The sequence below is a fragment of the Monodelphis domestica genome, chromosome 1 (assembly GCF_027887165.1).
Source record: "Monodelphis domestica isolate mMonDom1 chromosome 1, mMonDom1.pri, whole genome shotgun sequence".
Classification (NCBI taxonomy): domain Eukaryota; kingdom Metazoa; phylum Chordata; class Mammalia; order Didelphimorphia; family Didelphidae; genus Monodelphis; species Monodelphis domestica.
The window spans coordinates 695,654,844-695,666,934 of record NC_077227.1 but is presented as its reverse complement, the minus strand read 5'-3'; the positions used below and the strand labels follow the sequence as shown (position 1 = coordinate 695,666,934).

The 12,091-nt window shown below is 40.5% G+C and overlaps 1 protein-coding gene across 3 annotated transcripts in view; it reads right to left on the bottom strand.

Moving 5' to 3' along the window:
* Positions 1-12,091, bottom strand: part of TSNAXIP1 (translin associated factor X interacting protein 1) — a 29,507-nt gene that overhangs the window by 7,837 nt on the left and 9,579 nt on the right. Inside the window, exons 2-7 of one of the 3 annotated variants that reach the window (XM_056807801.1) lie at positions 10,564-10,714; positions 10,120-10,222; positions 9,523-9,629; positions 8,968-9,094; positions 6,372-6,465; positions 337-533 (exon numbers count right to left, since the gene is read on the bottom strand). In XM_056807801.1, coding sequence (XP_056663779.1) covers positions 337-533; positions 6,372-6,465; positions 8,968-9,072 — 396 coding nt within the window. In that variant the 5' untranslated portion in view covers positions 9,073-9,094; positions 9,523-9,629; positions 10,120-10,222; positions 10,564-10,714. Of the gene's footprint in view, positions 1-336; positions 534-3,841; positions 6,331-6,371; positions 6,466-8,967; positions 9,095-9,522; positions 9,630-10,119; positions 10,223-10,563; positions 10,715-12,091 lie in introns of those variants that run through there. The other 2 variants (XM_007477189.3, XM_056807847.1) reach the window with 2 other exon arrangements.

Sequence of the window (12,091 nt, the reverse complement as noted above, 5' to 3'; positions counted from 1 at the left end):
AGTAGAATGGACTGAGTTAGATATGAGAGTCTGGGGAATTGATTCAGTTAGGCTAAAAGGGAATCTGGGGAATTGATTCAGTTAGGCTAAAAGGGAAATAGAGATATTTCTCAGCCCCAGGGAGAAAAAGTATTCACAGGTAGAGAGGTTGGGGCACTGAAGGGACATATTTTAATCATCTTGCTCCATGGACTATGATTGTAAGAAGGTAGAGAGGTTTCAGTATATGTTTTCAGGTAGGGCTGGAAACCACTAGTTAGAAGTTTCCTAACCTACAGCGTCCTCTGTGGAACCCCGTTGTAAGAAGGGAAGGATTTGGAAGACTAGCAGACTCACTTGTGTTTGCAGAGAGACCTTCTCTTCATTCTTCTTATCAATGAGCTTTAATAAATTAATTTTCTCTTTCCTCAGCATTTTGATTTCATATCTCTCCTCCGCCCTGAGAGCCAGAATTTTTTCATTGCAGTTTTCAGACACATTGATTAGCATGGCTTTCAGTGGCTCTAGAGATCGAATCTTCTCTCTAAAGTGAGCTGATTGAAGCCAGAGAATGTGAGAAGAGTGCTCAATTCCGGAGGTGTATGAGGAAGGGGCCAGAAAGGGGAGGGGAGGCATTCTTCAGGTCCCTGAACATGTGGTCTGGGTAAAAAACATTTCAAGACGGGATAGACTGGTTGTTGGGGACTCTAGGAAACAGGTTTAAAAGCCTATGGGATTACAATGAACTGGTCCAACTGTTTTATAGATTAGGAAACAAATCTAGATCCAATGACTTGCCTAAGGTCACAGTCATCTAATAACCAAGACATTATTTGAACCTAAGTTGTCTGACTCTAAATCCAGTGCTCTTTTCATGAAAGCACTTAATTTACTTGCCTAGTGTCTAGTCATTCTCATATCTGAAGGCTGCAGGGTTAAAACAGTGACCTGGTCACACAAATCTACAGAATATTCCCTAGTTAGTATTTAGGCCAGGACTGGGTATAAGAGGCTTAGGGCTACAAAAGTCTGTCAAACTATGCATACCCATTGACCCTGCAGTAGTACTACTAGGTCAGTATCTCAAAGAGATCAAAGGAAAAGGATGTCTATGTACAAAAATAGAGCAGTTCTTTTTGTGGTGGCAAAGAATTGGAAATTAAGAGGATGTCCATCAGTTGGGGAATGGCTGAACAAATTGTAGTACAAGATGGTGATGAAATACTATTGTCCTATAAGAAATGATGAGCAGAAGGATTTCAGAAAAACCTGAGGCTTACGTGAACTGATGTAAAGAGAAGTGAGCAGAACCAGGAGAAACACTGTATGTAGAAACAGCAGTGCTGTATGATCAGCTGTGAATGAATTAGCTATTCTCAGCAATACAGTGATTTTTAAGATAATTCTTTTTTTTTTTTAAAACCCTTACCTTCCATCTTGGTATTGACTCCAAGGCAGAAGAGTGGTAAGGGCTAGGCAATGGGGGTCAAGTGACTTGCCCAGGGTCACACAGCTAGGAAGTGGCTGAGGCCAGATTTGAACCTAGGACCTCCCATCTCTAGGCCTGGCTCTCAATCCACTGAGCTACCCAGTTGCCCCCTTTTAAGACAATTCTAAAGGAATCATGAGGAAAAAATGCTATTCACCTCCAGAAAAAGAACTGATGGAATTTGAATGAATTCAAAGCAAAACTGTAAGCTTATTTTCTTGGGGTTTTTTTGTCTGTTCTTTCACAACATGACTAAACTGAAAATAAGTTTTGCATGACTGCACATGTATAACCTCTATCAAATTACCTAGCTTCTCTACGAGGGGAGGAGGAGAAAGAACTTATAATTCAAAAATTCAAAAAATAAAATGTTAAATAGTTTAAATGTAATTGGTAAATAAAATATCGGGGGGAGGGGAGCTTAGGCCTAGCTAATATACCTAATTTGAAGAAACTGCATAATGCAGTTATTGATGTTTTTGTGAACATACCAAAATGAAGATCTAATCAATACTGGCTATCAAAAATAATCCCTTTGAGAGTGGCTTATGCTTATTCTAATGGTACTGACATTGCTCTGAATTTGAATCTCTTTGGGAATGACCTAGAATGCATAGTACCTTCTTTTATCCTCAGTGGTAGAAAATTCTTGATCTTTGAAGGTATATTTGTTTTTTTGGAAACAGTTAAAGCATTGGAGTTTTGTATAATTCTGATTTATTTAGGAGTTCTCAACAATTTTTAGAGGTGGAAGTAGGGTAGTCCAACTCTCCTCATTTTTAAAATGAGGAACCCGAATCTCAGCAATGTTAACCATCCTTGTTGAAAGTCTCAGTGGTGGAAGGACTCTTGATGAAAAATGCTATTCATTTCCAGTGAAAGAACTGATGGGTGTCTGAATGCAGATCAAAGCATATTTTAAAATTGATTAGAAAACGGATCCATAACATCCAAAACAGACTTGCCTAAGGTCACATAGTCACATAATGACCAAGACATTATTTGAACCTAATATTTCTTCTCTCAGTCTAGTGCTTTCCCCATTTTACCTATCCCCATTTTACCTATTTCCTAAACTGTGTTCTAAGGAGCCCTGGTAGCCTACACACCATAAATAAAGGCTCTGTGAGGAAAATTCATTGCTAGCTATTTTCCCCTTCTAAAATAAGCATTTTGTAATGAAAAATGTTTATACAAAAATATTCATAGCCTCACAATCATTGTGGTGGCAAAAAATTGGAAAATGAGGTGGTGTCCCTCAATTGGGGAATGGCTGCACAAAATTGTGGAACATGATAGTGATGGAATGCTATTGTGCTATAAAGAATGATGAACAGGATGATGAACTGATGCAGAGTGAAATGAGCAGAACCAAGAGAACATTATACATAGAAAGTAAAACAGTGTGGAACAATCCAATGTAATGAACTTTGCTACTATAAGACAATCCCAAGAGGCTTGTGAGAGAAAGAATGGTGGGAGCAGAAACACAGAAGAAAAACACATGATTTTTCATTTGTTTATATGGGTATATGATTGGGAGTTTTGGTTTTTAAAAATTGCTCTATTGCAAAAATGAATAATATGGAAATAGGTATAAGGTAACATTTGTATAACCCAGTGGAAGTGCTTATTGGCTCCCCGAGCAGGGAGGGAATAGGAGAGGAAAGAAAATAAGTCATGTGAACATGGAAAAATATTTTAAAGATAAAATAAAATTTAAAAATGCACTTACATATGGGGGGAGGGAACCTATCTGCTACAATTTTTTAGTATGAATGTACTAAATTTTCTGTTTTCTTCCCAAAATTTCTCTGCCCTTTCCCCCTCTTTATCACAGGGACATTCCATATTCCCAGACTTTCCTGAGAAGCACTGGTGAGTTCTGTCAATATTTCAAGCCCTAAAGTGTTATGTAGTCATTTTAGTGTGAGGAGCCCTGCTACACTATACTGTCCCCCCCTTCTATTATATTGTGGCACTGACTTCTATGGGCTTGCCTAATAAGGCAGAAGTAATAGGGGGAATAGGGCTGGAGAAGGAAATGTCAAACCACTCCTGTGACTTTGCCAAGAAAACCTCAAATGGGGTCATGAAAAGTTGGCTATGACTGAAAAATGACTGAATAACAACAAAGGGAGAGGTATTGGAACTATGATTTTACTAATTAGGGAACTCTCGAGTGAAGAAACCAACCAATACAGGGCATGTGGTTTGATTTCTTTGTGATTTATAATCTTTGAACAGAGATTTTAGGGGTTTTTTTAACCTTTTTCTTTTTTTCTGGTCTTGGACTCCCATTCAGAGCCTCTGGTAAAGATTATGGATCCCTTTCTTGGAATAATATTTTTATTTATTTTTTAAAATCCTTACCTTCTTAGTATCCATTCTAAGACAGAAATGTGGCTAGGGCTGGGCAATCCAGGTTAAGTGATTTTCCCAGAGTCATACATCTAGGAAGAGTCTGAACCCATGTCTTCCAGACTCCAGGCCTGATGCTCTATCCAATGTGCTACCTAGCTGTCCTGGAATAATGTTTTTAAATGCATAAAACAAAATATGTAGTATTACCAAGGGCATCAATTATGTTAAACTATAGTTATCAAGATGTAAAAAAATAAAATGAAACAAGTCTGGACCTCAGGTTAAGAATCCCTGTCCTCATCTTTAGTCACAGGAAAAAATGCCCCAAATCACTGTTAGAGAAATGCAAATTAAAATAACTCTGAGGTACCACCACCTATCAGACTGATTAACATGACAAAAAAAGGGAAATGATAAAAGTTGGAGGAGATGTGGAAAAATGGGACACTAAAACACTGTTGGTATTTCTGTGAACTAATACAATCATTCTGGAGAGCAATCTGGAACCATGCTCAAAGGGCATGCACGCCCTGTGATCCAGCAATATCACTACTAGGTAGGTCTGTATCTATCCCAAAGAGATTAAAGATAGGGGGAAAAGGGGACAGCTGGGTGGCTCAGTAGATTGAAAGCCAGGCCTGGAGATGGGTGTTCTAGGTTCAAATCTGGCCTCAGATACTTCCCAGCTGTGTGACCCTGGGCAAGTCACTTAACCCCCATTGCCTAGCCCTTACCACTCTTCTGCCTTGTTGACTCCAAGACAGAAGGTAAGGGTTTAAAAAAAAAAAAGATAGGGGAAAAGACCTACTTGTACAAAAATATTTATAGTAGATTTTTGTTGTGGCAAAGAACTGGAAACTGAAATGATGTCCATCTATTGGGGAGAGTTAAGTTGTGGTATATGATTTTAATTGCATACTATTATGCCATGTTATAAGACAGAAGTTTGATAGGTTTTGCAAAGGGCAGAGGCATGAGACCAACAAGGAAAAGATTCTGGAATTCTGCAGGAAGGGTTAAGCTATTATTCAGAGACTGTTGAGTCTGGTGGTCTCTCTGGAGGTATCTGGGGAGTGTGGCTGCTTATCCTGAGTTCTTAGTCCTGATTCCTATCCTGCCTGCTGTCTTATGTATTTCCTTGGAGAAAAACTTGGTGATTCTAAACTATCTGTCTGCAGTGATTATAGGACTAGGTCTAGGTCCTTTTGGATCTGGGACCTTCCCTGGGCCCTGCTAAGCTCACCACAGACCATTACCCTTTTAATATTAACTAAGGGGGGGTTTTAGTGCAGAATTAGCTATTGCAGGGACTAGGAATTTTAGGTGAGTGAGGAAAGATTAGAGTAGTCCAATGTCTCTTTGAAGACTTTCCTCACAGGGATATTTAGATCTGGGGAATTTGTTAGTGGGATTAGCATTAGGGTTATCCAAATTCTCTTTAACCTTTTCCTATTAAAATTAAATACTTTCCTTATTACTGAGTGGCCTGTGTGTTGATCTCAGACCAGGTTCTGCCCTGGTCAGAGTTAACTGCTGGTCTTTAACCCACAGTGAAACATCTTGATACCCAACACCACCATATTACAGCCATAAGAGATGACAAACAGGATGATCACAAAAAACCTGGAAAGACTGATATGAAGTGATGCAAAGTGAAATGAGCAGAACCTGGAGAATGTTGTACACAATAACAACAATAATGTATGTAGGATGATCAATTGTGAATGACTACTATTATCAGCAATGCAAGAATCCAGGACAACTCCAAGGGATTCATGACCAAAAAAGCAATCTACCACTATAGAAGGAACTGAGGGAGTGTTAATGCAGATTGAAGCATTCACTTTATTTTCTCCATGAATTTTTCTCTAGTGTAAGCAATATGTCTCCTGTTTCACAACATGACAAACATGGAAATATATATGTATTATATGATAAAATATGTACAACCTAAATCATATTACCTGCCTTCTTGGGGAGAGGTAGAAGAGAGGGGGAGAACATGGATGCGAAATGTCAGAAAACAATTATTAAAAGTTGTACTGATATGTTAAAAAAAGAAAAGAATCCCTGTCCTCCAGAGTTTTTTAGGAACCCAAGAGATTAAGTGATTTATTTGCTCAGGGTTATGAGACAATATTGATCACAGGCAGGATTTGAACCTAGAGCTTTTTTGTTCCAGCAACAGCTCTTCATTGCCTTTCTTCGAGTCAGAGAATGGAAACCAACTCCCACCCTTAAAGATATTAAGAACATTAATTTGTGAACTATCCTGAAGCTATGAGGTGCTCAGGATAGTTACAATGACCCTTGTCTCCATACCATGATTCCCACTGTAGTGGTGGTTTTTGGTCACCTGGCTGTCAGGACCTCTCTAGTACCTTTCACAGAATTATAGAACCACTGGATTTGGAGGTATGGAGCACTAGAGGTAGGGAACACTCTCTTCCAGGCACACATGCTCTCTCTGATTCACACAATGTTCACACAATGACATACACATGCATGCAGTTTGAAGGGTCAGCACTGGAGGGCTTACCTAGTGTAACTTCATATGCATTCTTAATGGAAGACAACAAGGGCTTGTAGGTTTTGAAGTCTTCTATAAAGAATTCAAAGATTTCCCTATAAGGCTAGTGGGAAAAAAAAAGAGAAAGAAACAAACCATGAAGAGAAAGCCACAGGAAGAGACTTGCCCCCTCTATCAGTCCCTCAGTTTCACTGTCCTTCAAATGAGATTTGGACTGGACAGTCTATACAGTCTCTTCTAATTCTAACATCCTATGAGTCTCAGACTTCCTCCTCCCTTAATTCTCTGTAAGGTACATGGGTAATGTTAGTACCATAATCTTTTTTTTTTTTAATCTGTGCTGGGTCAGTTTTTTTTCTTATGTATGTATGAGATCTGTGTCTGTCTGTCTTGTCAATCTTCAACTGTAAAATGCTAAAAGGCAGGGTTGTTATTCTTTCAGTTTGGAGCTTAGCATAAGGCAGATGCATACGTTATGACTGCTCCTATGAGGGTGGTACATACAGCCTGCTTCTAAGAAACCAACTGAAGGGATAAGAATGCTGCTGGATTCAGAGAAACAAAGAATTCTTGAACTCTAGGAGACCACAGAGTAGCGAAATGTCCAAGTTCCTCATTTGACAGATCAAGAAACTGAGGCCAGGGAGAGGAAACTATGTTTTTTTAAAGTCACACTGCTAGCTAATGCCAACCCTTTGCCTAAAAGTCAATTGTTTCCTAATCTGAGACTCATTGGTATGTGCTCATCCCATGTGAACTTCTTCCCTTGGAGAGACTTTTCTAACCAGTTGGTATTTAAATGATGTCTTAGTGATTTTCCTTGGCACCATTTCTCACATCTATCTATCCCCTTATCTCCTCTCACAGTGGCACTTTCCCATTTGGGGTCTCCCCACTTTTTGTCTAGACTATTACAACAGCCTCCTAATTGTACTTCTGGATTCCAGCTTGCTTTCTTTCCAAGTCTGCTCTCCACATAGCTGCCAAAATATAGAGACCTCAAGCAGAGATTTTGCCATATGACTGTCCTTCTCCAAAGAGATCTAGGGATCCCCTTGTGCCTCCAAGATAAGATTCAAATTCCTCTGTTTGGCATTTAAAGTCTTTTACAATCTGGTCACCTCAGCCTTTATATCTCCTTCATGCCTTCTAGAATCCAGCCAATTGAACCAATTTGCTCTTCCCCAGTACTCTTCTTCCTATCTTCAGGCTTTTTCCCAGGCTTGACCAGATATGGAATGCACTCCCCTCCTCTTATGTGGGGGGCCATCTTATCCCTACTATCTGACAGAGTCGCAGTCTGGGGAAAGGGAGACTGCAAAGCAGCCTTCAGAAAAGACGAGGCACCCATTGAACCCCCTTCTGTGTGACTTCTCCCTCTAACTTCCCTTACTAATAGAATTGTTATGGTTATTGTTCTCTTCCCAGTACAAGAGAAATAACATAAGAGAAATACAGGGTTAACACACATATGCCCACAGATTATTACCCTAAAAAGACTACATTCACAGAATTAAAACATAAAGATCATCACCCATTACCCCTCCCTTTTTCCTCTTATCAGAGGTATACTCAGAGGCCCCACATCCACTGTTAGCCAAACACATAAGCCTCAATCAGTCACTCCTCTAGAAACATGAATTACTGACACACTTTGCTGGTTTGTTAAACTTACAATAACCAGGCAACAACGCTGAGGTGCCCTAATGAAACACAAGAAAAATGTAACTTGGAAATTGAGGAAATTCCTGATTCTGGTCTGTCTTAAGTTACCCTCTAACCCTTTACCTAGCTATGAAATGTTTTGTTACCCATCTCCTAAGTAATTGTGATTGATTGAGAAAGCTGATCAAGATCAAAAGCAACAATGATTCTCCTAGCTGGTCATCCCACAGGTCAGAAGGAACTAACCTCCAGATCTCCCTGTTTATGTCATTCATCTATTTCTGTTATAGTAACAATGTTTTGTTGACTATCTCCTTAGGCTTCGTGTCTGTTGTTAAGTTCCATGGAAACATGTATGTTGAGAAATGATTGTGTGCCAGAAAAGTATGTACTCACTGAACCTATAAAATAAATGCAAACCCTGTGCATGGCACAACTCTGTGTGATGTCTAAACACAGAATTGAGCATATAGTGTCTCTCACCACTTATTCAACTGACCGCCACACTTAGACAGAGGACCCTGAACCTTGAGAGACTGCAGGCTTGGCTCTCTAAACTCTTAGAATTTTAGAATCCTTTCTTCAAGGATCAGATCACATACCATAACCCACAGGATGCCTCTCTTGATAGCCATTAATGCTCTTGCCCTCCTTAATTGATCAAATATGCTTATCTATTATCATGCTCCATTCTTCTATTAGAATGCAATCTTTGAGGGTAGGGATTACTTTTTTTTTCTATCCCCTTCGCTTAGCTCTTGGTCTGGCCCCTCCTGGCTTGTCATTTATAATCTTTGACTCTAAGCTAACCCACTGTGGGTCTTGTGTGTGTTGGCTTGGGTGGCTGCTTTCTCAGGGTTCCCCAGGAGCCTTGTTGGTAAAAGATTACTTTACATGAGGACCCCTTTTCTCCAAGCCTGGCTAGAGTAGTCCCACTCACCTGGAGTTTGAGCTCCTGAGCATTCTCTTTTGTCAAGTCCAGAAGAAGCAACTCTTTCCTCAGGTAGTTTTCTAATTGTTCCAAGTATTGGGGCTTTGAAACCATGAGCCCGAGCTTATCTCTGGCCCTGCAGGAAACATCAGTAAGGAAGAATGTTTCATTGTTTAAAAAAATAAGCCTAGATCAATTTACTTCTGGGCAAGGACTTTACTTGGAGATGTTTCTTATCTGTGCAGCAAGTTGTGAGCACTACAGAATTATGACTCCCCAGCACTTCTAGCTTCTAGGCTCTGGGGAAAGCTCAGCTGTGTTCACTGGCAGAAGACTTGGAAACAATCATTTGGAAGAAGCAGCGACAGAGCCACCATAGGCACTCAGCTGGGAAAGGGTAGAAAGGCTTGGATCCCTTTGGAAAAAAAATCCTCCCATTCTGTACAGTAATGGCCATGGCCGTTCTTCTTCAGAGCTCCAGACACAGAAAGGGCACAAGAATTCGCCTATATGTATGTATGCATATGTGTACATGAGGGTAGGTGCATGGTGGGTATTACTTACCCTGTTTTGTCAGTGGTTGAGCAGGGTTTGCGGTTCTGTAAGATAGCCTGTGCGCTGGCATATGCAGGCCATGAAGAGAAGCGGCCACCCACCGAAAAATGAAGTGGCTGAGAAACAAGTTCAAGAGAGAGCTCACTTGGATGGACCCCCTTCCCAGGCCACCCCCCTACCTCACCTCAGAGCTCTCTAGGTTTCCTGACTTCTGATTTCCCAGTCCCAGGTTTGGCCATTATCTTGTGAGCAGAATGCCAGCTGTCAGGTGTTGTCCTTTCACTGGACTATGAGCTCCTGAGAGCAGGGATGTGGTTTTGTCCTTGGGATCCCTAGGGCTTAGCCCAGTGCCTAGCACAGAGCACCACTTAATAAATGCTTGCTGGCCAATGGACTGTGAAGAAGTATGGTTAGAGCCCTGTTTAGCTGTGTGAGTAGGCATGATCCTTAAACTCTGGGCATGGGTATGAGCTAACAGAATGGAAAAAGGGTGTAGAACTCAGTTGAGTTGAGGAGAAGTGAGATGCTAGTAATAGTCTGCCCCCCCCCCCCCCCAGCCTGTCAGCTATCTGTGGAAGGATCCAGACAGAGGAAGCACTCACTCACCGGAGTTTTTCGGTGCTTAAAGATGTCCCGTTTGTGGATAGTTTTCCTAGCTTCTAGGTGAGAGGGGGATATTTTGCTTAGTTCAGGAAGGGCAGAATTTCCTCTGAACAAGAGAAGAATGGCAATGAATCCATTATTGGGTGCAAGATACTCCAGGGTTTTTGTTGAGAAGTAATACCAAACCACCAAAGGGATTTACCCTCTTCTCTTCCTCTGCCCCAACTTGAGACTAATGGAGAAAACAAAGTGTGTGGGCACTTTGCTTTTTCACCCTACTCCTTCCTTTCCTGGAAACTCTTTCCTTCTTTCCACCAGCACTTCTTAACCTGGAGGTCTGCCCACAGCAAGTACACCATGACAAGGAGCTCAGGTCAGGCTGCTTTGTCATTCATTTCCAAAAGTATTTTAGCTTTCAAGTGAAAAAGAGACAAAAAATATACCAACTAGGCACAGTGGGAAGATGGGGTGGTAGTGATGAGGTGGTCTCAGGTAGGCAGAAAGGAGGAAAGTAGATCTTCTACAGCTTTCCAGCATTTCCTGAAGCTTCAGGCAGTCACTAGCCCAGCAGTGAAGGAATAGGATGAGGACTTAAGAGCTGAATGGAATGTTAGAAGTTATGCTGTAGTAGAAAGAACTTACTGAAATTGGGAGTCCAAGGGCTGTATTTTAGGTGTGGCTGTTTCTTATTAGTCCTATAATCATGAGCACTAGTCATCTCTTGGTATTATGTAAATTGTAGCAACAACTAGAGCCTCTCAGAGCTTAAAGTCTGGCACATTAGTAAATGCTTAGTGACTGATGAGGAGCAGAATAAGACTAGTACAGGGGCCAGACATGCTTAGGAGGGGAGTGGATTATTTTTATGATATGCACATAAAGGAAAACACTTTGGTCCTAGGAGTTTGGAAGATCTAGGTTTGTGTCTTGGCTTTTTTTTTTTCTTTCCTTCTTCAAAACCCTTACCTTCCTTCTTAGAATCAGTACTATGAATTGGGCCTAAGGCAGAAGAGTGTTAAGGGCTTTTCTCTTTTTTTAGAGACATTGACAGGATGGAAAGTGTTAATCCCTCTCTATTAACATCCCCTCAGCCATTATCACTGTAAATGTGTAATTTTTGTCCAGATGACGAAGAGTGGGTCATAATAAGTCCACAGATCTATAGGAAAAAGGGACTTGGACACCATTTAGTCCAACTCTCTCATTTTACAGGCAAGGAAACTGAGGTTCAAGGAAGTCAAGGGATTTATGTGAGGCAAGTAGAGGCAATAAACATCAGGGCATGCCTCAGACCCAAACCTATAACTCAAGTCTACTTTTTTCATCTGATCATGCTCAGTTATTTTACTGAAGAAAATTCCTGGCTCATTTCAGTGTTGTCATCCTTACTATAAATGATATTGGGAGACAAAAAGAAGTTGTAGCTTAATGGAAGGAGGACCTCATATTGGAGATTCTCATTGGAAAGTTAAATAAAGCCAAAGTTTTTATCATATATCCAGAGCCAAATTGAAACATCATTTCATGAGACATTTAGTTTTCTTATATGGCAATGCTCATGTTAAACATCTGCAATAAACATCACCAAGAAACTGAGAAGCTTAGAGGACAGAGTTGACCTTAGAGCTAGAAAGATCTTGGTTTAAGCTTCTAGCTATGTGACCCTGGATGAGTTATTTTTACCTCTCAGTGTCCCAAATAACAATAGCATTCCTGTAGTGCCAGGTACCTTACAAAGATAATTTCATTTGATTGTTATAACAGCCATGGAAATGCTAATATTTTATCTCTATTTTAAAATTGAGGAAAGTGAGGCAGATAGAAGTCAAGTGACTGGCCCAGGCTAGATCTGAACTCAGGTCATCCTGACTCCAGGCCTAGTATTCTATCTACACATACTTTTGACATATGATGACCTTGTTGCAAAGAAGACATAAGGAACTTAGATGAAAAAGCAAACATAGAGGAGAATGGC